Source organism: Rattus norvegicus, chromosome 7, assembly GCF_021556685.1.
Source record: "Rattus norvegicus strain SHRSP/BbbUtx chromosome 7, alternate assembly SHRSP_T2T, whole genome shotgun sequence".
Classification (NCBI taxonomy): domain Eukaryota; kingdom Metazoa; phylum Chordata; class Mammalia; order Rodentia; family Muridae; genus Rattus; species Rattus norvegicus.
The window spans coordinates 38,788,051-38,813,198 of NC_141540.1; the positions used below are offsets into that span (position 1 = coordinate 38,788,051).

A 25,148-nucleotide genomic window follows, 5' to 3' on the forward strand; every position below is an offset into this window, starting at 1 on the left:
AGAAAGCTGGGCCAGTGCCTCTCAGGGATGAGAAGTCCGCACCCTGGGTTTTGATTTTGTCTTCAGTGCTCTACTGTGTCCTCCAATTTTCTTCATTAATTACTAATTGTTCGCCTCCCCCATTGGTTGCCATGCGTCTCCTCTGAGCTCGCTCTTCCTTGGCCGGCATCCCTGCTCCTGGTCATGGGAACTTTATTATTGTTGTTGATAAAACATCCAGGCAGCTCCCATTCATCCTCCCCGAGTTGTCCTCTTCTTCCACTGAAGTTTAAATAAGCTTGTCAGCTTTTCGGAGAAGCCTTTTTGACAGAGTCCTGTTTTATCTATCGACTGATCTAGGGGACGCTGCCATCTGTTTTATGATGCTTCTCTCCCTCCCCGAGCACAGAATACCTCAATATTAGTTTTAGGCTTTCTTTTATAGAAAAAAAAATGAGTGTTTAAAGCACATCAGTATACACATTATTCAAATCCTCAAACATTTAGAGAAGGATTTCCACCGCAAGAACCATGCTGGGAATGGACGGATTTTAAACGATGTTGAGTCCTCTGGCTCAAAAGAAAATCATAATCTAGAAGGAGGAAATGTGATAGGTATGTACACTGTTTAATATGAACTAAGCTACAGAAAATACTTTTATATATAACATGGTTCCTGGGAAGTGTCTTAGTTTCTTCCTGACACAAGAGGCTCAAGGGATGAAAGATTTGTTGAGCTTACAGTCCTAGGTTATAGTCCACAAAGGCGGGGAAGTCACAGGGACAGGAATATACACCCACCGTCGAGAGTGGCGGACGGTGAAGGCATGCACAATGCTCGGCTTACTCTCTACATTTGTATAGGCCGGGATCCCTGCACAGGGGATGGTGCCACCCACAGTGGGCAGAGCTTCCCACTTAATTTAATATAATCAAGATACTCCCCACAGACAATCCTGGAGGCCTATTTCCCAGGTGATCATCACTAACCCTCACAGGAAGTGATTTTGGCATGAATCACTTGGGATAAAGAACTATGGATATAGGGTTTTTTTTAATAGATCTAAATCCTACCTTTAATATACTTTTGATTCTATTATATTTGTTTTATTATATGAGGTAGAGAAATACTGATCAGTTGTGTTTTCATATTTCAATAGGTAACACAGAGTGGAATTTTCTGTTTATATTGTCACATAGCCATGTAAAAACAAAACTATTCCAAATAAAAAAATTTTTTTAAATGTTCCAGAACCTGGAACTTCTTGAATGCTATATGGCAAGTAGAAAAAAATCTACACCTGACCTTACATGACAGAGCAGTCATGCGAAAGTGCAGACGTATTAGAAAAATTGTTCAAAATCAACCTTCAGGCTACGTGGTAAAGTTCACGTTTAGACTTGAAAGCCATCTCATTATGTCTGTGCAAACATTCCAAAATTAAAAAAAAAAATCCACAATCTTCTGGCCGTGAGCATTTTGGATAAGGAATATTTAACCTGCATTAATGATATTTTACATTCTTTGTTGGTGCTGACCTTCAGTGCATAAACTATGTAAAGTTTAAACTCAGCCCTCACTCACAAGAGGCGTGTCTCACATACTCTGTGGCCTCCTCTTCTCTGCCGGGTGCTGGAGCTTTGGGCAATAATCAGTTATGTAATTAATCTTGATATCTAAAGGACAGAAATACTCAGACCCAGTACTCGGAGTAATCGTTCCTGAACTTAGATTTTGGTGGATTATATGAATTCTGATTGGTAATCTGCATTTTAAGCATCTGGATCTAAAATGGTCTGGTTCTTTTGGATTGCGGAGAGCGAGATCCCATTTACAGACCTAGATGGCGAAAGCCTTATCTCACTGGAGCATGCCTAGAAAATAGTTCTGTAATCACGAGTGTCTAGAGGCTTTGGGGGAATTCACAGACTTATGCTTCTTGGTGGGAAACAGAAACTCAAAATCGAGTTGTATGAGCAGATCAGCACCTTCTCGGATCTTTCCTTTATTTTTCTCTTTATTCCCTCCAAAGGATCACTTCAGGGAACCGAAGGGAGTGTCGTTGCTTTTAACTCTAGCTGTGTTTTGCATTTCTGATCATTTCTAATGCTTCCTCCCTGGGCATGTTTGTGTTCACACATGTGATCCAGGACGTTTGCCTACGGACCACCCCACAACTTATATGTAATAGCATTTCTCTCCTTTTGTAAAAGACATTACTGTTACTCGGTCAGGACAGAGGGCTATCAATGGCCTGGTAGAAATAGGAACCGGGCATGCCTGAGCCACAGGCGATCTGCAGAGAAGCAGTGAGAAATAACAGCCACAGGAAACCCTTGGAAACTTGGCAGCAAGGCAGAGCGCATTTGGCAATGCTCGCAGAGAAGTGTGTCCACTTCCAGTGTTGTAGGAGAGGCCATTTCTCATTTTGTGAAACTCACACTGCTAAACCAAAACTCTAAAAGTGCTTAGAAATGGTAGAAAAGACAGAGAGGAAGCCTTCAGATGAAGGCTAATGTCAAAGGGATTGCTTAAGGCCCTATTTAGATTTCTTCCCCTCTCAAAGGAAGAACAGAAAACAAAAATGTAGCATATTTCAGTATTCCTCATGGGGTTTTTATGAGTAGTGACTATTTACTGAACACCTTGGAACAAGCTTAGACAAGTGGGATGAGGGCAGAGACAAGTCATGCTTATGCAGGTTTAATAGCCCGTGGGGCGGCCTGCAACCATCTTGTTTCCGGGTTTCTGGAGCTCTCTCTCCCTGGGCAAGCTCTCTTTGCTCCATCACAGACTTGATCTCCCGGTGGGAGAGCTGAGGCTTGTAAATGGAAAGTAAGTCATCCAAGGAGATATCCCTTAGGGAGATTTGGAGTCCTGGTGACCTGCCATTTGTATATTACTTTTGTCATCCTTAGCTGGACACTTTTGGTTAAATGTGCCCAGAGACCCTGGTTGCCTCTAGGAAGGTGGGAAAATAATCGTACCTATCTACCTCATAGGCTGTGGCCGCTGTGAACAGTTGTGTGTGTGTGTGTGTGTGTGTGTGTGTGTGTGTGTGTGTGTGTGTCCTATTGGTGTAAGCCTTCTAGGATAACATTAGAGAGAGGAGCTGCTGGGTGTGAGGATCTATGGTGTTCTGGTCATTGACATCACTAATGGTCCTAATACTATTCAGACATCTTTAGTCCGGCAAGGCCATCCTGACTTGTCATAACAAAGTCGTAGTATCACTATATCAACATTTCCTTATGTAACTGCTCTTTCTTAAGTATAATCTCCACTGGCCTTGCTATATTTTGTACTACTATATCCCAATTTATATAAGCATTCCTTATTTCTCTATGAACCCTAAATCTGGGAACCACCCACCCCCAACCTTCAGAATGATAAAAACTGATGGGTAAACTTGGGTATGATTTTTTTTCCAGTATTGTCTTATTCTGGGACAGATTCCCAGTAGCGGAATTGTTTGATAAAAACGTAGAGAGAAACGAAACTTTTTGTAGGTGGGAGTCATGGCTTGTGACTGAAGGGAGCTGATGAGAGCTGGGAGGGGGAAGTGGCCTTCCTCCTTTCTGTCAGCCTCTAAGTTCTGAAGTGGTAGCAACAGCGAGGACAGAAGTGAAGGACCGGACCTGGACAGGCCCAGATCCAGAGTCTCTTGTTTTCTTCCTAGTCCCTCTGACAATTCTGAAGATGGAGTTCGGCACTGAAACGAACCCTCCCTTTTTTTGGAAGGTTTGCGAAAGTCTCAGCTCTCACCGGAAATCCCTGAGCTCTCACCGGAAGGGACAAAAGGCGTCGCGTGAAGGCAGGCACTGGGTTCGGTTTCATCTCCCACAACTTTGCTGAGTTCTTATTTTCCTAAGTGATTCCTGAGCATCCTCTTGTCTGCATCAGAAGTGTGAGAAGGGGCGATTGTTACCTTCCTGATACGGTTCCCATTACCAAAGCTTCCACAGTAGCGAGACCAAGATTGAGACCCCACACCCTTTATCTCCAGTCACCAATCCGGCCTCCTGGAAAGATCAGTCATACCGTATACAGATGCTTGAGTGGTGTAAGGGACAAGTGTTCTCGGGATTCAGGGAAGACAGGGATGAGCAAGGAGGGAGGTGGACAAGGAGGGCTCCGTGTAAAACACCTCTTCACACTTCTTTCACAGTTTCTCTCCCACCGCCCTCAGCTTGCAGCTCAAGCCCGTCGGGTACAAAGCAAGATCCCTGGTACTGTGTTCCTAGGGCACGGCTGACTCATCCTTCAGATTCAGCATGGGATTGTTGAAAAGGCTTCTCCTGGGCAGAGAATGCAGCTTTCTCTGTGGCCCTGTGAAGTGGGGAGCCAGCATCACGGCCACAGCCACACACTTAACTGAATGCCACACACTTAACTGAATGGAACATTCTGTGCCAGGTGCAAAGGAAAGCACTTTCTTAAATCTGTTTTTGTAACATTGTCATGAACTTCTAGGAAAGGGTAACAGGAGATAGCCATGGGACAGACGCCGTAACCAGACAACTGAACTCTTTGCTTCCAAATGTCAGGGTCAAGAGGTGAGAAATATGAGTGGTCACTTTGTAATAACCTGTGTGAATGTGATATAAAACACAAGCTCAGACCAAGGCCATAACCCCAAAGCAGTGAGGTACCAAGAGATTAGAGAACCGTCTGTTCACCTTCGCAGTGTAAAAAAAAAAATCTTACTAAACAATTTGCTTTGAAAGGTCCTTGAATCAAACCTATGAAGTTTGATATATGCTTACTTCCAAATCAGGGCTTAATTTTCAATTATTTTTATGACAAAACCCTATAGAGGTTAGTGCCCGATGCCAGATCCTGTGCATAGCACTGGTGATCTGGGGACACAGCCTCTGGCTCTCATAGTTGACCTGGGTTATGACACAGCATACAGTGTGGCCAGACACAGATGTTCCCAATTACATTAATGAGCACCACACACAACCTCCCCCCGGCCCTGAGCTTCTACACCATGTGAGAAGAACATGTATATGCAGACAACAGCTCCAGGAAAGCATCCCTATATCAAAGGCTCCCCCTTACTATATTGATTCCCTTCCTTCCCACATCTGGAGTTTTTCCTGGGGCAAAGGGACATCACAACCTTTTGCATCTTTTAGTTCAACTTTTTATTATGAGTTTACTATTGATTCAGACATAGTTGTAAGGAATAATATTGAAAGACCATATACACCCTTTACTTCTCCCGCCCCTGTAGTAGTACCTTGTACAACTGTTGTTTGAATAAAATACAGTAGTAATGTTTAGTGTATGCTCCTGTCTGTTTAGATTTTCCAAATCTACTTACACACTGATACTCTACTTAAATGGGATTATACACTCCTCAACCTTATGGTAAGTAGAAAATATTGTTAAGTCGAAGCTCTGTTTACTGTCAAACCTTGCAGTGTGGCTGACATGGCCGTGCGACTCTCTTCCTCTGCTGGGCATAGCAGGAAAGCGTTGAGCTGCAAATTGCTAGCCCAGGAAAAGATTAAAAATCAAAGCACACAGAGCCCAACAAGATGGTTCATTGGATAAAGGCACTGGCCACCACGCTCGACAACATGCATTTGATCCCCAGAATCCACATGGTGGAAAGAGAAACGATTCCAGCAAGCGATTGATCCTCTGCCCTCCACACACACACAATGATGGCATCTGCTTTCCTCACACAAAAATGCAAGGCACTGTTTCTACAGGATGCACATTGCTTTCATGTCTTTGTAGTGAAAACATTGTAAGTCAAGCTATCAGAAATCGGGACCACCTATGTGTATCGTGTGTGTGCAACTTAGTTCTCGGTTATTTAATGGCCTAGATAATTCTACCCACCACTGCTCCTAAGATACAAAATGGTCCCACCACTATGGGAGCCCCGATGTGGCCCTTCAGTAACCATACCCATCGCCCACCACCACCATCTTTTCAGGTCCCAGCCCCTGGCCACTACTCATCTCCCTGTTTATAGTGTTAGCACTTCAAAGATGTAAGAGAAGCTGTGGTGTACGCAACCTTTGGGGGTTGGCTTTTATTGTGGCACATTTTCTTGGAGCCCCATCCACGCTGTTGCATAGAAGTAGTTTGCTTTCCTTTAGTATGCTCCGCAACATGGATGTTCCATGCCGTGTGCTCCCTGTCATGGATGTTCCATGCCGTGTGCTCCCTGACATGGATGTTCCATGCCGTGTGCTCCCTGACATGGATGTTCCATGCCGTGTGCTCCGTGACACGGATGTTCCATGCCGTGTGCTCCCTGTCACGGATGTTCCATGCCGTGTGCTCCCTGTCATGGATGTTCCATGCCGTGTGCTCTGTGATATGGATGTTCCATGCCGTGTGCTCCCCGACATGGATGTTCCATGCCGTGTGCTCCCCGACATGGATGTTCCATGCCGTGTGCTCCCCGACATGGATGTTCCATGCCGTGTGCTCCCCGTCATGGATGTTCCATGCCGTGTGCTCCCTGACATGGATGTTCCATGCCGTGTGCTCCGTGACATGGATGTTCCATGCCGTGTGCTCCCTGTCATGGATGTTCCATGCCGTGTGCTCCCTGTCATGGATGTTCCATGCCGTGTGCTCCCTGTCATGGATGTTCCATGCCGTGTGCTCCCCGACATGGATGTTCCATGCCGTGTGCTCCCCGACATGGATGTTCCATGCCGTGTGCTCCCCGTCATGGATGTTCCATGCCGTGTGCTCCCCGACATGGATGTTCCATGCCGTGTGCTCCCTGACATGGATGTTTATTTGCCTCTTCAGACCCCTGGGCTGCTTCTGGGTTTTGATGCGGTCTATTGACCTGCTGTAGACAGTTGCGGATCGGTATCAGCATAACCTCGTTTTCTTCTCTCTGGGGTAAACGCCCAGGAGTGCAATTGCTGGGTCAGATGGTCTTGCACAGTTTAGTCTTGTAAACTCTGCCAAACTACTGGGGCCGGTGGTATAAACCTGTAGACCTACTAAGGATTCCTGTAATCCTACTAAGGATTCTTTTAAAATTACCAACTCTTCATAGATCCAGCTTTATTATTAATACCATCATTGCTTTGAGCTGCCTTGTTTACCATTCTTATATGTGTCGAAATGCAAACTACACATGCACACTACACACATACATACATACAACACATACATGCACACAAGCTACACACATATACACACTATTCACACACGTACATACATACAACACACACACACACACACACACACACACACACACACACACACACACACACACGGTACTACCCTAAGGAATTCTTGAGCTTTTAACATATTTTAGATATTTATTTTATTTTATCTTTTTGGGTGTCTTGCCTGCATATGTGTAGGTACATCATAAGGTTTCAGATCCCCTGAAAGAAAAGGTTGTGAGCCACCAGGTGGGTGCTGGGAATTAAACTCGGTTCCTCTGGAAGAACAATAAGTTCTCTTACCCAGTGAGCCATCTCCAACCCCTGTTTAAAACAAACAAACAAAACAAAACAAAACCAATTCTCTTTTGTTTTGTTTTTTGAGACAGGATGCTGCTTTGTAGTCCTGGCTGACCTGGAACTCACATAGATAGATGCTCCTGTCTCTGCCTCCCAAGTGCGGGATTAAAGACATGACACCACACCCAGCTCTCTGGGGAGTTCATAATGCACTCTAGACACTTGTCTTTGTTAGATACATGGTTATGTTAATATTTGCTGTCTTTTCATCTTAACAAGCTCTTTCACAAAAGCAACAGTTTTAGACTTTAATGAGGTAAAATATGGGTTTGGTTTTTTTTTTTTTTCTTTCTTTTTTTTTTTTTTGTTCTTGTTAACATAGCCTCAGATCTACACAGAGGCAAAACTTTGGAGCAGAGCTCCGGTACCTCTGAAGGCTGCCTGTAGCGTATTCTTTGATAATCATTGCTCTTGGGAATCTGGAACATGGATTCATTTCATTTGCTTTAAAAGGCACTGGGAATATTGGGCGGCAAGGTGGCCAGCCTACTGTGTCAATTTGAGTCTTCCCACTTTGTTGTGTGTGTTTTCTTCCGTTTAGCAACATATTGCAAAGTGGAAGTTTTGAGCTTCTGTGCCAGATCATTGCTGACTGTAAGTAAACAATGGAAGTCATTTCTGTATAGTCATATGGGTGACGCTGTATCAGAAGCTAACTGTAAGGGTGGTCATTTGCAGTTGGCAATAAAGCAAGTAATTAAAATTGGAGCTTGCAGTTTTCCTTGCAATAGGCCTAGCAGCTTTTGGGCCCTGTCTTAGGATATCTATTGCTGTGAAGAGATTCTATGACAATGGCAAATCTCATAAGAGACTTGAGAGCCCACCCCCACAGTGACACACTTCCCCCAACGAAGCCACACCCACTCCAACAAGGCCACACCTACTCCAACAAGGCCACATCTGCTCCAACAAGGCCACACCCACTCCAACAAGGCCACACCTACTCCAACAAGGCCACATCTGCTCCAACAAGGCCACACCCACTCCAACAAGGCCACACCTACTCCAACAAGGCCACAACTACTCCAACAAGGCCACACTTACTCCACACTTCCTAACAATGCCTCTCCCTATGTGGCTATAGGAGCCATTTTCTCTCAAACCACCACAGGCCCCAATCTAAACATCTTCAACTTTTGCTATCAGATATATATCTGAGCATAATGTATTTAATTTGAACTATTTGAATAAATTTTTAAAATACAAAGTATCCTTTCATTTGCTCACTCTAGCTCTAAAACTTAAGGAGGAAAGGCTCTGGTTTTAGTTTTAGAAATTTCTTCCCTGAAGGGAATACTTTCTGTATAATTTAATTAAAATAGAAGATAAAAAGAGAGTAACACTTTCCTTCACAAAAGGCTTGGTTATTCACTAATAAATCAGACTTCAGGTACTGCAAGCCTGAGCTACTCTGGGAGGTGAGAGTTATGAAGAGACCATGTCCTCCTGTGTCCAGAAAATGACAACCTTGGCATCTGTAGTGGGTTTCAGGGGATGGGGCAGATGGTGATTCTTGGAATAGACAGACTGCGCCTTCATGGAATCCTTCTCCTTTTATATTCCTTTTTATGGTTCATAAGAGCCTGTCTCATCAAAGTTGTTCAATAAAATAACTGGAAAGTCACAAACGTCAATAACTATAGAATATCTCAAAATTAATAACATCTACCATTCAGGAAATGTTTCAATCCTTCTGAAGGCAAACACTGTCTTCTGCATACACCTTGGTTGTTTCTTAACACTCTACTGTCTATAAAACAAGAAGATGCTGAAAAATATGTTGGATTCATCCATCCATCCATCCATCCATCTATCCATCCATGTATTTATCTATTATCTATCTATCTATCTATCTATCTATCTATCTATCTATTTATCTATCCATCATCCATCCATCATCCATCCATGTATTTATCTATTATCCATCCATCCATCATCCATCTGTCATCCATCCATCCATCTGTCATCCATCCATCATCTACCCATTCCTCATCCACCCATATTTCACCCATCCATCCATCCATCCATCCATCCATCCATCTGTCACCCATCCATCCATCCATCTGTCATCCACCCATCTGTCATCCATCCATCATCCATCTGTCATCCATCCATCCATCTGTCATTCATCCATTTATCCATTCATATTTCATCCATCCATCCAACAAATGAACATGAGTACAGTGCTAAGAACTGGCAGGAATAGACACACTTATCCAGAAGGAGGCATAATCCTTTCCTTCTGGTAAACTAGAATGTGAGGAGGGAATAGAAATCCTCTCCTGAAATACTTAAATTTCATAAGACCCTGTAACTTTTACTATTAACATCAGTGCAGGCAGTAATTAAAACCATTCACAAGAGGCCGCCTGGCATAGACCATAGGGAAGCTGCAGCGACAATGGCCTGCAAGCACTCCGTGTCCCCACTAGGGTTCTCTGTTAATATACCATCTGCGCTAGCCACAGTTCTTGCTTTCTTTTGAAAGGATGCCCTTCTCATCGTCTTTCTGCCCATAGAAAACACCAAAGGCTGGGTTTATTGTTCAGGATCCCTTAGTTTACATGAGTCAGAAACCTAAGCAAATGCCCTAAGCAAAAAGAGGAGCACACTTCTGAAAAAGAAGGGATAGGTATGGCTAGGGTGGTGAAGCCACTGCCAAGATGGCAGCCAGCAGCCTCTTCCCCATCTGTCTGACTCACCTTGACCAGCTGAATGTCACAGCGGTGTTGACACCAGCTCCAGGTAGGCCTTGGGAGATTTGGCAGTTTTGATTTTAATCTCTTGGAACCCAGCCACCATGTCATGGAATCTAAGTATCCTCATGCAGAGATGGGGTTGGTGAAAGAGGCTGTTAGCATTAAAGTTGATTTAAGATAATATGTGAACATAAAGAATGGGACAGAGGTTTGGCCAGCCCTAGACACACACACACACACACACACACACACACACACACACACACACACACACACACACACGGAACAGAGGAAAGCCACCTCCCCAGGAGGGCTATCCAATCCTCAGTTGAGAACCAACGGACCAACAAAAGATAGTAGGTTATTGTGAGCCAATCTTTTAGAGTGGTTTGTCACATAGCAACAGGCGACAGAAAAGGCAGCCTCTAGTGCTCTAACAAGTCAAGATGGAGCCTTTCTCCACTGCATGATCCTTTCCCAGGGAGGCTGTCTTTGTAAAGTATAGAGGATGTTTATCATGGCAACAGGCCTCCCCTCCAAGGCTTAGCAATAGTCACTGAAGGTGCATTTCTTTCCCGGGAGGGCCAGCCAGTCTCAGGGGTGACTCTAATTGGTTGTGACTAAGTCACGGGACCCTGTCAAGCCTGCCTCATCTAAACCACCTCTCTCCTTAGGTGCTGGCATTGCCTCCAAAGGGTCTGTTTTGTCTTTGGGTCCTCTCTCCAAAGGAGAACCAAACAGTGATAAACACTACTTGTTTTCTTCCTTTCCCGGGGAGCTCGCTGCTGTGCTGCCTAATTTGTATACTTAAAAAAATATTTTGTATGAGCACCCGTAGAATGGCTATTGTGGCTGTTGAAATAATTCTAAAGGAGCTAAATCAATAAATAACATGGTCTTTCTGTTGAGATGTGAACGAGCCCGATAGTTTTGATGAATCTTTCTCCTTAAGTGTCAGCATTCCAGGATGAACCTCTAAGAGACACCTGGATATAGATGTCAAGTTTGAGGCCTGCGGGGGCACAGATCAAGACCCCACTGTGGCATGTTGGAGAGCTCCCAGAACACTCTGACACTCTGGCCTTGCTAAATGTGTGTGTACACATACACACACACACACACACACACACACACACACACACACACACACACACTGTACTTGCTAAGGAGTTGTAAGTAGCTGGGAGACAAGTCCAGTATCAGACGGGAATGAGGAGGAGAAAAACCCATTAGATTGTAAGAAGGATCTTTGAAAGATTATGCTGGCATGAGGACTTGATAGTAACAGACTGTCAAGCTTTATTATCTGCAAAAGTATTCCTAGCTATGACTTGAATTCCAAGCTTAGGGATTAAAAACATCACATTTATTGCCTGCCTTTTTATGTAATATATAAAAGAGATGGTCTCTCTGCAAAACTCTGCCTGTTCTGGAACTCACTATGTAGAGGAGCCTGGCCTCAGACTCACGGTTTAGAGAAGAGCCACCCTCCTGTGTCTCCTAAGTCCTGGGTTAAAGGTGTGTACCATAATGCCTGTCCCGGGTTAAAGGTGTGTACCATAATGCCTGTCCTGGGTTAAAGGTGTGTACCATAATGCCTGTCCTGGGTTAAAGGTGTGTACCATAATGCCTGTCCGGGGTTAAAGGTGTGTACCATAACGCCTGTCCCGGGTTAAAGGTGTGTATCATAATGCCTGCATTGGCTTTACAAGTGTAATCTTGAAAGAGAGTGTGTGTAAAAGCTAGGTTTACAGTGCTTATATGTTTCTTAATATTTTTCTGGAATGACTTTGTTTTCCTAAGGAAATAAGCTGTTTCCCTGTAAGTTTTTTGTATTTTTAATCTCTATGCTGAACCCAGAGTGCTTGCAGGTTTTGTGGCTGGATCTTTTTTTTTCCTCAGGAGTGTTTGTGAACTGATTTTTTTTCAAAGCTGGGGTTCAGTCTGTGACGCCTGTTGTCACTTTAGTATTTCTTCTCCTAGACAGAAATGTGTTTCTAATGCTGTTAGCATGTTTTTTTAAAGGTTGTTAAATGTTTGCTGTTTACGCTTTGGGAAACCTGCTTTTTATGACTTGAGATAAAATTGAAGTTACAGAAAAAGTTTGTTTTCTTTATCTTTAAAGGATAATTTTACATTGTGTGTGTGCGTGTTGTGTGTGTGTGTGTGTGTGTGTGTGTGTGTGTGTGTGTGTGTGGTGTGTGAGATCGAGTTCCAAGCTGTATGTACAGAGACCAGAAGACCACTTTTGAGAACATCCACATGGGTGCCAGGCATTGAATTCAGGTCGCCAAACTTCTTGCTAAGCTTTCACCCTCAAGACCCTTGCTTTTAAAACCGACCTGGTATTGATTTTTGTGTGCCATGTGAGAGAATCTGTCTTCTCTTATGTGAAAGAGGCAAATTATGCTGCAAATTCCTTAAAATTTTTTTCATAAACTTCTGTTTTCCTCTCGATGAAACTCAAAGTTCTGAAAATGGCCTCAAAGTCCCTGTATGGTCTCATCCTCTGAGGCAGCCCTTCCCCCTCATCCTCCATGAGCTTTTGAGGGAACATGGCCCTTCTCCTTGCTCTCCCTTGAGCTCCTCTCTTTGTGCTTGCTGCAAAACTCTTGACTTGCTCATTTATGTGAAATTCCTAGACTCCAACATGTCTTAGTGTTTCACCTCTGTGAAGAGACACACTGACCACGACTTTTCAAAAGTGTAGTAAAACCAGTTTAAATTTAATATCCCCGTCTAGCTTACAAATGAAGAGACTGGGACGATGGGTAATTTTATTTGGCTTTGGTAATTACTAGGGTAACACCTAATCTACTTTTCTAACTGCTGACCTGGCTACTTCCTGTGGACCCCAAATACTTCTGTTTCCCCTGGCCATGTGCTCAGGGTCGTCTCCTCCCAGGGCAGCTTTCTCTTCCTCCTCCTGAGTCCTTCTCTCCCTCTCTGCAACCTCCAGCCAGGTAACTGAAAACCCACCTACCTCTAACCTCTCCAGTAATTGGCTGTAGCCATTTTTATTTAACCAATAGTTTTAAATGAAGGAACAAGGTTTGCACAACAAAAGCTTCTGGTACAGAATGTAGCATTACAATACATAGCAACAGACCAAACCTCAATAAAAAAAGTATTTAATTGGTGTTTGCCTACAGTTTCAGAGGTTTAGTCCATTGTCATCATGGCGAGAAGCATGGCAGCATTCAGGTGGACATGGTGCTGGAGAAGGAACTGAGAGCTCTACACCCGGATCCATAGGCAGCCAGAAGAGAAAGACACTAGACTTGGAATGGACTTTTGAAACCTCACATCCCACTCCCAGTGACTTACTTCCAAGGAGACCACATTCCAAAACCTTTTGAATAGTGTCCATCCCTGGTGACCAAACATTCAAATCTATGAGCCTATGGGGGGGCTTTCTCATTCAAACCCTCATGCTACTACTGTTTCTCTCACTTCCTAAACCTCTGCTCAATATTGTATATCACAGAAGCTTCTCTGGACATCATGACTGAAATCACACACACACACACACACACACACACACACACACACACATACACAATCTCTATCTTTTGCTTGAAAGAATTTACCTGAAAATCTCTTGGGCCTGGTGTGTGTGTGTGTGTGTGTGTGTGTGTGTGTGTGTGTGTGTGTGTTTGTGTGTGTGTGTGTGTGTTTTATTGTAAAGGTTTTTTTTTTCCCCTTAAATAGCTTTAGATTGGGTTTCCGATTCTTCTTAAGTTTTAATAACTTACTCTACTTTTTGTGTAGTTAATATGTGACCATGTTTAAGATGCGTACATAGTAAAAAAAAAAAAGATCAATAACCAACCCTCCCATCTGCTCTGTACTGCCCAGTCTCCATTTCCTAACTTCAGCTGCTTGTTCTCTTATTTCTGTAGTTTTTAATCTTGTCAGAAATGTGCCATGTATATAGCCTGCCTGCCTGCCTGCCTGCCTGTCTGTCTGTCTGTCTGTCTGTCTGTCTGATACACATTGCACTTTCAATAAACAGTAGAACACCCTATATTATCCGGCACCTTGCTTTTCTTCTCTTAACTATACATGTTAGAATGACTCCGTAGTTAGAGGGCTGCTGCATCTGCTACACTTGTCTAATACTCCATTGAGCAGACATGCTTTGGTTCTCTGGTCTCCTTGTACAGGACACGTAGGTCAGGTCATCCTCAGTCTCTGTAATGACCTCCTAGCCGGAGTTCCTTATCCTTCATCAGTGCCTCTCACAGTGCCTCTCACAGACCTCTTAGACTTTTGTTCTGATCTTGTCAAGTCCTGGTTCAGGAAGCCCGGCAGCTTGCCAAACACCCACAAAGCAAAGCTAACCTTCTTAATGTTTAAAGTACAGCCCCTCCCCAACCCCAGCCCCAGACCCCAGTCTCCATTCTTCTACCTTTGTGCCAGAAACCACCTACTAAACCGACACCTTGAGGTGTTGTTTTGTTTTGTTTTCCAAATGCACAGACCTGTTTTGCCTCAGCCAGCTAGGGGATAAACACCTCCTCCCCTCCCTGTAGGCAGATCACAGTGCACTCTGGGCCTGTTAGGATCAGTGATCTAAACCTGCCAATCCGGTCTCAGAGTGGATTCCAACATAACCGGACCTTATGTAGTGAATTTGGGGTTAGGCAACCAATACCCCATCGATTACCAATCAGTACTTTTTCTCTCAGACTCCAGATCCTTTGTGGGCAGGGAGCACTCGCTGAGACTAGAGAACGCTAAAGTGAAAAGATGTCCGGGTTTCAAAGTAGCTTACAACACAGTGAGTCACACAAGCACAATTAAGATACACAACACAGTGGGAGTGCGGCTCTGTGGAATTCTAGATGGGAAAATGTCCCTCCCTTCTGGAATCTTTAGCCGACTGTCCAGGTCCAGCGTAGCTGTCCAGCAAGTAAGTGTCCTGTTGAGTGAAATATATATACATATATATTTCATTCATATTTATATAGGCAGCCCTTAAGGTACCGGCAACCTCATGCTCAAACCCGTCTTTTATCACACTCAAGTGGGTCCATAACCTGTGCCGGCATCGCTCATCTGAGCCGGGGGAGGCGTGGGAGCCGTGGGAGCGCGTGGGCCCCGGTTGCAGGCAGAAAGGGCAGCTGAGCCCGGCACCTGGAGCGGGTCTAGGCGCCGCGCGGGGCGCAGGGGCGGGGAGCGGGGGAAGGGGCGGAGACTGTCGCCCGCCTCCCCACCCCAGCAGCGGCGGCGCAGGGCCGCGGGGTGTCGGCAGCAGCTGCAGCCGCCCGCGCCACCCCCCTCGGCCGCGGCTCCGGGGCGAGGGTGAGCGGAGCACGGCGGGCAGCTGCCACCCGGCGCCGAGTGGAGCGGCGGCCCCCGAGAACGCAAAGTTGTCAGTCTAAGCGCAGACATGCCGGGCAGCGACACGGCGCTCACTGTGGACCGGACCTACTCCGACCCCGGCCGGCACCACCGCTGCAAGAGCCGGGTGAGGGCGCGCACAGGGCGGCGTGGGGGTGCGAGTCTGCGTGGGGAGGGTGCGGGCCGGGTCGGCTGGGAGACACAGCACCGCGGAACCCATCGCCGGTCTCTCTCCGCCGGGAAGGTCCGGGGAAAACCTGCGGCCCGGGGACGCGGTGTCACCGCTGGAATCGGAGCTAGTCAGCCCTATTCCACGACGTTGTAGCCCGTCCGGCTCTCCTCCCCGCCAGAGAGCGCACGCTGCCTGCGGGGGGGCTCCCGGGACTCCCTTGATCTGGCTCCCGGCACAGCCACCTGCGGGGCTCTGCATTGCTGCTGCGTCCCCAGCCTCGCAGCCGAGTCCCCTGCACCGTGCGCCCGGGACGCGCTGCCTAGATCAAAAGTCGATCTCGGCGTGGACGCTCCGGAGTTGGGAGCCGTGCAGAGGGGGCGCCTTCGCCACGGTTTGCAGCGTAATTTGCTGTTGCTGATTTTGGCTGTGAGCGAAAATAGCTCTTCTGAGCAAGCTGTGGAGACCGGCCATGGAGGGCTTCATTATAAAGACGGAGGCCACAGCCACAGCTCTGGCCCCCCTGAGGAACACCTTCCCTTCTGGGCAGCTCAGGTGTCCAGTAAGGATGTGAGCCCCAGCCCCCCACCCCCATCCTACCCCAACCCACCCCGATCCTGTCTCCTCTTGGCTGATTAAAGTGCCATTTGAAACAGCACCTCCTCCACTTTGGCAGGCGACACCTGGAGTTGTTCTCTGAGCCTCCCAACTTCTGGCTTGTCCGAGGAACAGGGGATTCGATGTCAGCTTCCTTGTATAAAGTTCTTAGAGACAGAACGGACATAGTTTCTACCCCTCCACCTCTAAGATCAAGTTGGGGCTATAAGTGACGGGCTTATGCAGGGGTCCTTTATACAGAATGTGAGTGTGCAGTTACAATTTGAAACAGTAATCGATTGTCCCCGAAGTGACATGTTTACCTCGTTTCTCTTTTCACTTTAGCGCCTCTTAATCAGTTTAGGAAAAATGATTTTTTTAACACAAATTTAATGTGTTCGGGATAATCGCTCCTGCATCGACCGACTCTTTCTGGGTTTCTTTAGAAGTTTCCTAACAGTGCACCAGGAAAGTATTCCAAAACTCCCTAAGAAAAACATTTAGAGTTTTGGTTACCTGCGGTCAGAAGTTTGTGTGAGAGGGCAACTACTGGTGAACACAGCTGACTGAAGGAAGGTAAGGGGTGGGGGTGGGGATAAACGTGATCGTGTCGTTCACAGGTGAGACTGTAATGCTGAGATCATTTGAGAGCCTGCGTCGTCAGAACTCAATGGTCTCTGTAAGCAAGCAGGGTTGGTAACCTCTTGTGGGATGGTGAGCCTGTTGACAAAACTCTTGGAATGAGATTTCTAAAATTCAAGAGTTGTTGCCTGTCAGTTGGAGGTAGGGACCGGCGCTCACACACTCAGGTACGTGATGGAAAGAGTAGCTGACTTGCAGACACTAGTGTCTTCCCCGCACCTATCTCTCCTCAAAGTGACCAAGACATCAGTCAAGGGGATTTATTTTCTTTAAAATCCTGCTCACCATGTTTTACTTGTTACATTATGAGTAGAGAGATACTGGATTTACAAGTAAACCGAGTTAGGCGCGGGATGTACTGGTTATTCTCCGTAATTAGTCCACTGGGCAGATGAAACCTAGTGAGGAGTAGAAGCCATGAGAGAGAAGAGGGTTGGATTTGAGCAGGCCCAGATCACAGTTCAAGGCCCCTCCTAGAGATTTAGCCAATTTAGCCTTCTGGACTGTCTGCTTTTAGGGGCTTTTGTTGTTGTTGTTGCTGTTGTTTGGGGGTTGTTTTTTGAAACAAGGTCTCCTTGTGTAGCCCAAACTGGCCTCCAATCCATAATCCTCTTGCTTAGCCTTCTGAATGCTGGAATTACAGGCATGCACTGCCCCGACTGGCATTGAATTTAGGTTTGTTGGTTTATTTGTTTTTGTTTTGTTTTCTTTTTGGTCTGCCTTCCTGTGGAGACCTAGAGGCATCCGGAGAGCTAACATGAGAACTTTTCTCTAGTGGGGCTGGTGTAATTTTGCATCCCTCCTTAAGGCTGCAATAAGTCCGCTGTAATGAAGGTACAGCAAAAGCAATTTTGCAGTGGCAGAAGGCAGCACCCCGTTAGGCGCTCCTTGGTGGAAGTCAATTTGATGGAGCTATAAAAAAGCATTTCTCATTACACTCAGAAAAGTACGCTGTGCAAAGGGAACGCACCAAACCCGCACAAGGGCTTAAAGTTGTGATCTTAACTCTCTCATTGGAAACAAACTAGGATTTAGAAAGAATCCCTGCCTCGGCAAACTGGCTTTCCCTAAAAACCCACTGAGGTGAAGGCAGAGGTGACTGACCTTTAAGGAATCAGTTTCCTCCCTGGAAAAAAAAAAACAAAAAAAAAACAAACAAAAAAAAAACCACCTTGTTGATTAACAATGGTCATTTAAAAGATTCCCTTTGAGATAACTGGGAAATACACATCACTTTTGCTGGACGGTTTTAAACCTTTGAGACTAGATGGTAATGAGACAGGGGACCACTTTAACATTTCAGAGCTCTAGTTTTACAGCCAGGTAGACTAACCTAGATTCTCCTCCCCTCCCTCCCCCTCAGCAAAGGCCTCAATGTAACAAATGACTCCCCCCCACCCACTTGCTGTGGAGAAGCTGAAAAGCCAGAGTCATTCACAGTTTTAAACTTCATCTTTGTAAAACTAAAAAATGATGCTTGTTAACTTGACACACATAACATCTTTCTTCTTTAAAAGAGAGCGCATACATAATTAGAACCTGTGTTGTTGTTTTCTTTATGCCCTAGATAGTCAGAGCCTATCATCAAAGCTTATATTAAGAATACAGACAATCTGTCTTCCACATTTTAACTGGTTTTTGTTAATATGTGAATCTGTTTTTTTTTTCTTTTTACAGATGTTTTTAAATATATTTTTTAATTTATTTATTCTTTTATGTTGCGAATACACTGTCACTCTCTTCAGGCACACCAGAAGAGGGCATCAGATCCCATTACAGATGGTTGTGAGCCACCATGGGGTTGCTGGGATTTGAACTCAGGACCTCTGGAAGAGCAGTCAGTGCTCTTAACTGCTGAGCCATTTCTCCAGCCCCTCCCCTTTCTTTTTCTTTTGTTAGTTAGTTGTCACTTTAAATGTTCCCTAATGCCCCTTGGTATAGCCTTTAGCCACTTGGGTACAGCTGTAAATTGTTGTTGGATATTATTGAATATGTAAATATAATTTGGGGGTTTCTACCCTATCTTAGATCATTTAGTTCACAAATAAGAGACACGAAACCTTTATATTTATTAGAAGCCTTAAAGCACTAGAGCTGGGCAGATACCAACTGTCTGTGCTGTTTTGCTATTTCCCCATCAGTAACCCCCAGATATCTACCCTGAAATATCACTTTTCATGTTCTGCTGGGATGACTCCTCTTACTCCAGCAGGCTGATCCTCATGGCCATGGGCTCCTGATCCACCTACCCCATGGTGGCTTCTCCCCAACCCCCTCCACTCCAACATCCTTTCTTTTTCTCTTGGTCCCTGTTTAAGACCCCAAGCCTGGAATCCTCACTCTGCCCACTCTACTGCCCAGCCCAGGCTGTAGGCATCTTTGTTAACCATGGACAATTTGGGGAGCAAGGTTTACACAACTGAAACTGGTATACTGAGGATCTGCTCACCTTGGGGTACAGAGTCAGCATTTGAGTACAAGCAGAACTAGACCAACCTCCTACAAACTATTGGGGCTCCATGGACAGAGACATAGCTCCCAACTGGGCGATCACCAGGACAAGGCCCCAAATCACTTTTCTGAGACTCTAGTCCCTATTGGAAATGGTAGATGTCTTAGGGTTTTACCACTGTGAACAGACACCATGACCAGTGCAAGTCTTATAAACATTTACTTGGGGCTGGCTTACAGGTTCAGTGGTTCAGTCCATTATCATCAAGGTGGGAACATGGCAGCATCCAGGCAGGCATGGTGCAGGAGGAGCTGAGTTCTACATCTTCATCTGAAGGCTGCCAGCAGAATACTGGCTTCTGGGCAGCTAGGATGAGGGTCTTAAAGCCACACCCACAGTGACACGCCCACTCCAACAAGGCCACGCCCACTCCAACAGGAGTGCCATAGTACCACTCCCTGGGCCGAGCACATACAGACCATCACAGTAGAGGACACCAATAGAACAGGTGGTGTCAGTCCACTCCTCACATTGTGTGTTTGAATCTTAAGTGAGAGATTATTTCTTTTAATTGACAATTGTGTGATTCAAATGTTACTGCTTTCATCTGTATGAAGGGAATTTTTTTTCTTACTGTTAGAACGGTCCCTTGGCATTACTCTCCTGCTGTCTCCTGTTATACTGTCAACCCCTGGGCTCTCTTTGACATCTCTGCAGTTGGTCCTTCAGACACTTAGAACTTTGACTGGTTTCTATTTTACCGAGCCTCCAAGGGAGAACAGACTGTTTTTCACACAGACACACCTTCTCCCGGCTTGTCCACTCTAGTGTGGGTTGCTCTATCTCTTGGACCCTCCAATCATCCCTTGCCTTTGTTTCCTCCATGCAGTAGGGGTGGTAAGGCCTGATAAACCTAAGGCGCATAGTAAGAACCCAATAGGTGGCGAGCTTATTTTGTTTATTTATATATTGATACAGTGTTATCAGGAAGTTCCAGGAGCCTGAAAGCTAAAAGACTCCTAATTTTGTGACAAACCCATTGAGCATCTTTTGTGCCCAAGCTATGGTCCCGCACATCAGGAAAAGCTGGGTAGTAAGTTAACACTCCCGTCTCCCTGGCAGCTTGATACCTGGTGGGTATATCTTACTCATACTGTGGACCCGTAGCAATGTAGAATTCCCTCTCACAGAAAGCGTAGCTCGTAATAAACACAAAGTATCTGATGCCTGAGGTAGATACAAAAGTATCTTAGGTAGAGCCTGTGTGGAGCCTGAGGGCCACACCTGTCACACATTTTGAAGTGCTCTGCCATTGGGAACATTCCCAGCGGGTGCTGAATGACAGTCAGAGGCTGTCAGGAGGTGTGGTGGCCCTCCCAGGGGAGCTAGCTGAGCAACAGTGAGTTGATTGCTTGCTTGTTCCCAGGCAGGAAGTAGGACAGAGAGAAACTGACTCTTGTAGGTGCTGCTGACCCAGAGAGGCGGCACACTGAGTAGTTTGTAAGTAGTTTGTTTTGTTTCATTCTCCAGTTATGGCCATAGGGAGTATCTCAAGTCAGTTTGTTTACATCAGGAGGGCTAGGTTGATGGTGCATATGTTTTCTGAGCCATGTTTTGCCGCAGGCTCGCCGGCTCTCCCTTTGGAGAAGAATGGCTTGCCAGCCACCAGCAGCAGCTCACACATGCCTGTCACATCCGCTGCAGAGCAGTGAGACAGCTGCCACCAAGTTGGATCTCAAAATTTGTTTTCCTTTAGACACTTCCTGAATTCCGGGAGCCAAAACCCAGATGAAAATTCCCCACATCTCCAGGAGAATCAGCAATGTTTTTAGCCTCACTGTTTCTTAATTGCAGTTTTTTGTGTTTTCGGTGGAGGGGGTGGCAATAGAAAAAAAGACGGAGCTCTGAATCACTGAACTGTGTGAATCAGAATTAGGACTTTTCATTCCTTCCAAAAGGAACATCGGTTTACCTGCTTTGTGCATCTTCTAGCCACTGTGCAAATGATGTTTGGGGGGGGTGGGGGTGTGAGCAGTAGGGAAATGGTGGACTTGTTGAGCATCTTTCTTCAATGAGGCAAAAAGAACATGTATGGGAAGGATGTAGTAACAACAATAGCCAGCACACACCAATCACATGCACATCAGGACAAACGAGTGCTTCGGTTTCAAGCCTCCGTTAGCCTTCTAAGTGGAGCTCGCTTGGTCTAAACCACTTCCCTGGTAGCCGCTGGGGTGAATTCTGATGTGTTAATAATCTGAATGGACTCCTTAAGCAGTCCTGTCTTGATAAACCACTTGGCTGCTCTGAGAGAGAGGGAGATGTACGGCTCCCTCAAAGCACCTCCTCACTTGCGTGTCCTAGACTCTTACGACATGCTCCTTTCGAGCCTTTGGTGCCTAGTCCTATATTCCAAGGAAAGCTTTTGAATGAATGGTAGGGAATGCTAACTTGTGGACTTTTTATAAAGCCCGGGGTAAGGGTTCTGTTTAGGAGTGTAGAGAAGTTTTAAAGGGTATTAAGGAAGGTCACCGTTTAAGATAATTAGAGCAGGGCTGGAGAGATGACTCAGAGGTTGAGTTCTGTATGCTAGTCCAGAGGACCCTGCTTTGAATCCCAGTGTCTTCATGGTAGCTCAGAACCATCTGTACCTCTTGTACCAAGGGGATCTGACACCCTCTTCTGGCTTCCAAGGCAACACACACACACACACACACACACACACACACACACACGCACGCTGCATAAACATACACACTGGCAAAGCATCCCTACCAAATGAATAATGTATTTAAATTAGGGACCTATTTATCTTTTAGCCTGATATTGGGTCTTCAGAGGGTGGACCACTTTCCTACTCACAGTAAAGGTGCTTGCTCCTGTGAGTATGGAGTCCAAAGGTGTCTGCAAATCTGTTTCCTGGCTAAGACGAATGCTCATTCTTGTTCTGTGTCCCTCATGGGGTCACCAGGCAGTCTTCTGGAAAGTCACTTTGAGGTGGAGTATCTCCTTTGGTTGAACCCCCGTAGTGTACCCATGGGCATGGAACCCAAGTTGCCTTTCTACAGAAGTTATCAGGGTGCATCCCATGGAGAGCTGTGGCATACATTAGGTGATGTGACAGCAGCAGCAGCAGCATTTGGCCCCAACCCTTGCCAGATGATCAGTGACTGCTCAGGTAGAAGCACTGCTGCCTGCCACTTCTGGGGCTGCCTTTCTGTGGGAGCCTGGGCATGGGGGTGGGAGGATTTCCAGCACTCTGTGCTCTCTACACGGGGCAGACCTTTTTAGTGTTCACTTCTGCAAATGCATGGCATTCAACGAGGGCCCTAATGCCTCAGCTCGAAAGATGTTTGAGGAGCATAAAGAAGAGTGATTTAGATGAACTGGGAAAACGATAACCTGGTGGCCACACCAGGACATTTATGAGGTCCTTTAAAGGACAGGTAGCCTATATCCCTCATATGGTGCAGTGTTGGGAGTTCAGACTCCAAGGTTTACCATGTAAGACCTTCCTTGAAGTGTTATCTATCTATCTATCTATATCTATATCTATATCTATCTATCTATACATATGACACACACATATGTATATATATGACACACACATATATATCACAACACACACACTCACACACACATATATATATCACACACACACACACACACACACACACACACACACACGTGCTGGGGACTGAACCTAGGGCCCTTACGTATGGTAAACACATTCTTTGCCATTGACCCACACTGTTCCGGACCCTGGAAGGGAATTTAGACCTTAGCTCAAGACCATTCTGTTAACAGAAGTGGAAAGATAAGTCACTCAAACTGTAACCAGTAAAATGATATAACTAATACAGATCGATTGACTCACTGTTTTCTATCTAATGTCTTCACAGGGAATCCCTTTAAAAATAATTGCTTTAAAAACTGTTTTGTGCAGTTAAAACAAACATGTCAAATGTATATTTTAAAGCAGGTGGATATTTTAAAACCCATACTATCTGTACTGCTGGGGCCAAGTTAATTGCTAAGTTTGTCAGGAAATTATCTAAATTAACTAAGGAGAATGAACATAAAATTACTTTGGGCGGAGGGACTTGGGAGGCGGCTCACTGGGTTAGCATGCTTGCTATGACAGGTTAGTAACTTGTGTAAGGGCTGGGCATGGCTTAGAAGGCCTGTAGCTCTAGAGTTACAGGGCAGAGTCAGTCAGATCCTGGGAGTTCACTTGCCAGCCGTCCAGTGCGACGGTTAAGAAACAGCAAGCTTTGCATTCAGTGAGAAAGCTTGCCTTTGTTTAAAAAAAAGAAAAGAAAAATAATAAAAAAAAACAAGTGGCGGGCTGATGAGATGGCTCAGTGAGTAAAGGGGATTGCTGCCAAGACTGATGACCTGAGTTCAATCCCTGACACCCACCTGGTGAAAGGAGAGAACTGACTCCCACAAGTTGTCTTCTGATTCTTATGTATGGCTTCAGCACACACACACACACACACACACACACACACACACACACACACACACACACACACACACACGCCCTCCACCAAATAAATGCAAATAAGTGTAATTTTAAAATCAATGAAACAACAAAAGGTGGTAAGTGATAAGGGAAGACACCTGACATAGATCTCTGTTCTTTGCAAATTGCACACACACACCCCCACACGCCCACACATACGCGAGTATATACCCTGCCAATGCACACCCCCCACACGCCCACACACACATGAGCACATACCCCGCCACAAACACACACGGTTCTTCTCAGTGAAGAATTAATTGAATGGGACTTAGAAGCGTGGGGGCTCTTCTAGGTGGCAGCCGTGTATTTGAGTGATTTAGCGTTAGACCAGTGGGGGAGGAGGAAGACAAGCTGCAGCAAATGAACAAGGTCACGTGGCCGCGCCGGATTCTGGCCGCGCCGGATTCTCGCCACTTCAGAGCACCTTTCCCAAGGCCCCGTTCAGCCTCTTTGTGTTTTCAGCATGAAGCCGGTGAAGTGAGCTCATCCTCACCTGGCCCCTTGCCAGCTGGGACAGGAAGTGGGGAGCCATGCACAGATGCATAGTGCCTCGTGCTTTCTGCAGGCGCGTAGCTTGAGAGCCCTCCCACCTGGCTACCGTTGCCTCTGCAGCATCTGGTCCTGTGAGTCTCCCATCCAGAGAATCTTCCAGCACCTTCTGTGCTCAGCACCACCTGTTGCCAGTGTACAGATCGAGTGTCCATTACCTGGAACGCTTTAGATCAAAAGTGGTCCGTTTCGGGTTTTCTCCGGATTCTGGAATATTTGTGTCTGCCTCATAAAATACCTTGAAGGCTTTGGCACCCAAGTCTAAACTCAAAGACCATTTGGGCTTCATATACACCCGTATATACATAGCTTAAAGGTCCTTTCATGTCATATTGCGTGCCTGGACTATGTGGCCTATCACATAAAGTTCAGGTTTGACATTTTCTACACATTGCGTCATGCTGGTCTCAAAACCAACATGTCAGACTATTTTGAACTTTTGATTAAGAACGTTTGACCTGCATATAACATTTTTTTTTAACAGCCGAGTCTTAAACTCAGCCCAGAAACCTTCCTCTGGTTCTTGGCTAGGGAGTGCATGGCCTGTTTCATTGCAGGAGGTGAGGGAAGCAGGGGATAGACAGAGCGTCTGGTGGCCTGCCGAGACCCATGTAGTGTCAGACCCCAGTGACTCTCCAAATCTGTACAACTTCTGCCATGTTCACT

General features: G+C 45.7%; 1 protein-coding gene across 12 annotated transcripts in view; it reads left to right on the forward strand.

The window, feature by feature from the left end:
* Tmcc3 (transmembrane and coiled-coil domain family 3) overlaps nt 1-25,148 on the forward strand; it is a 314,545-nt gene that overhangs the window by 227,157 nt on the left and 62,240 nt on the right. Inside the window, 1 exon segment of one of the 12 annotated variants that reach the window (NM_001108084.2) lies at nt 15,417-15,669. The exons of the other annotated variants lie outside the window; for them this stretch is intronic. Within the exon segment in view, the coding sequence (NP_001101554.1) occupies nt 15,592-15,669 (78 nt within the window). The 5' untranslated portion in view covers nt 15,417-15,591. 12 annotated transcript variants of the gene reach the window in all.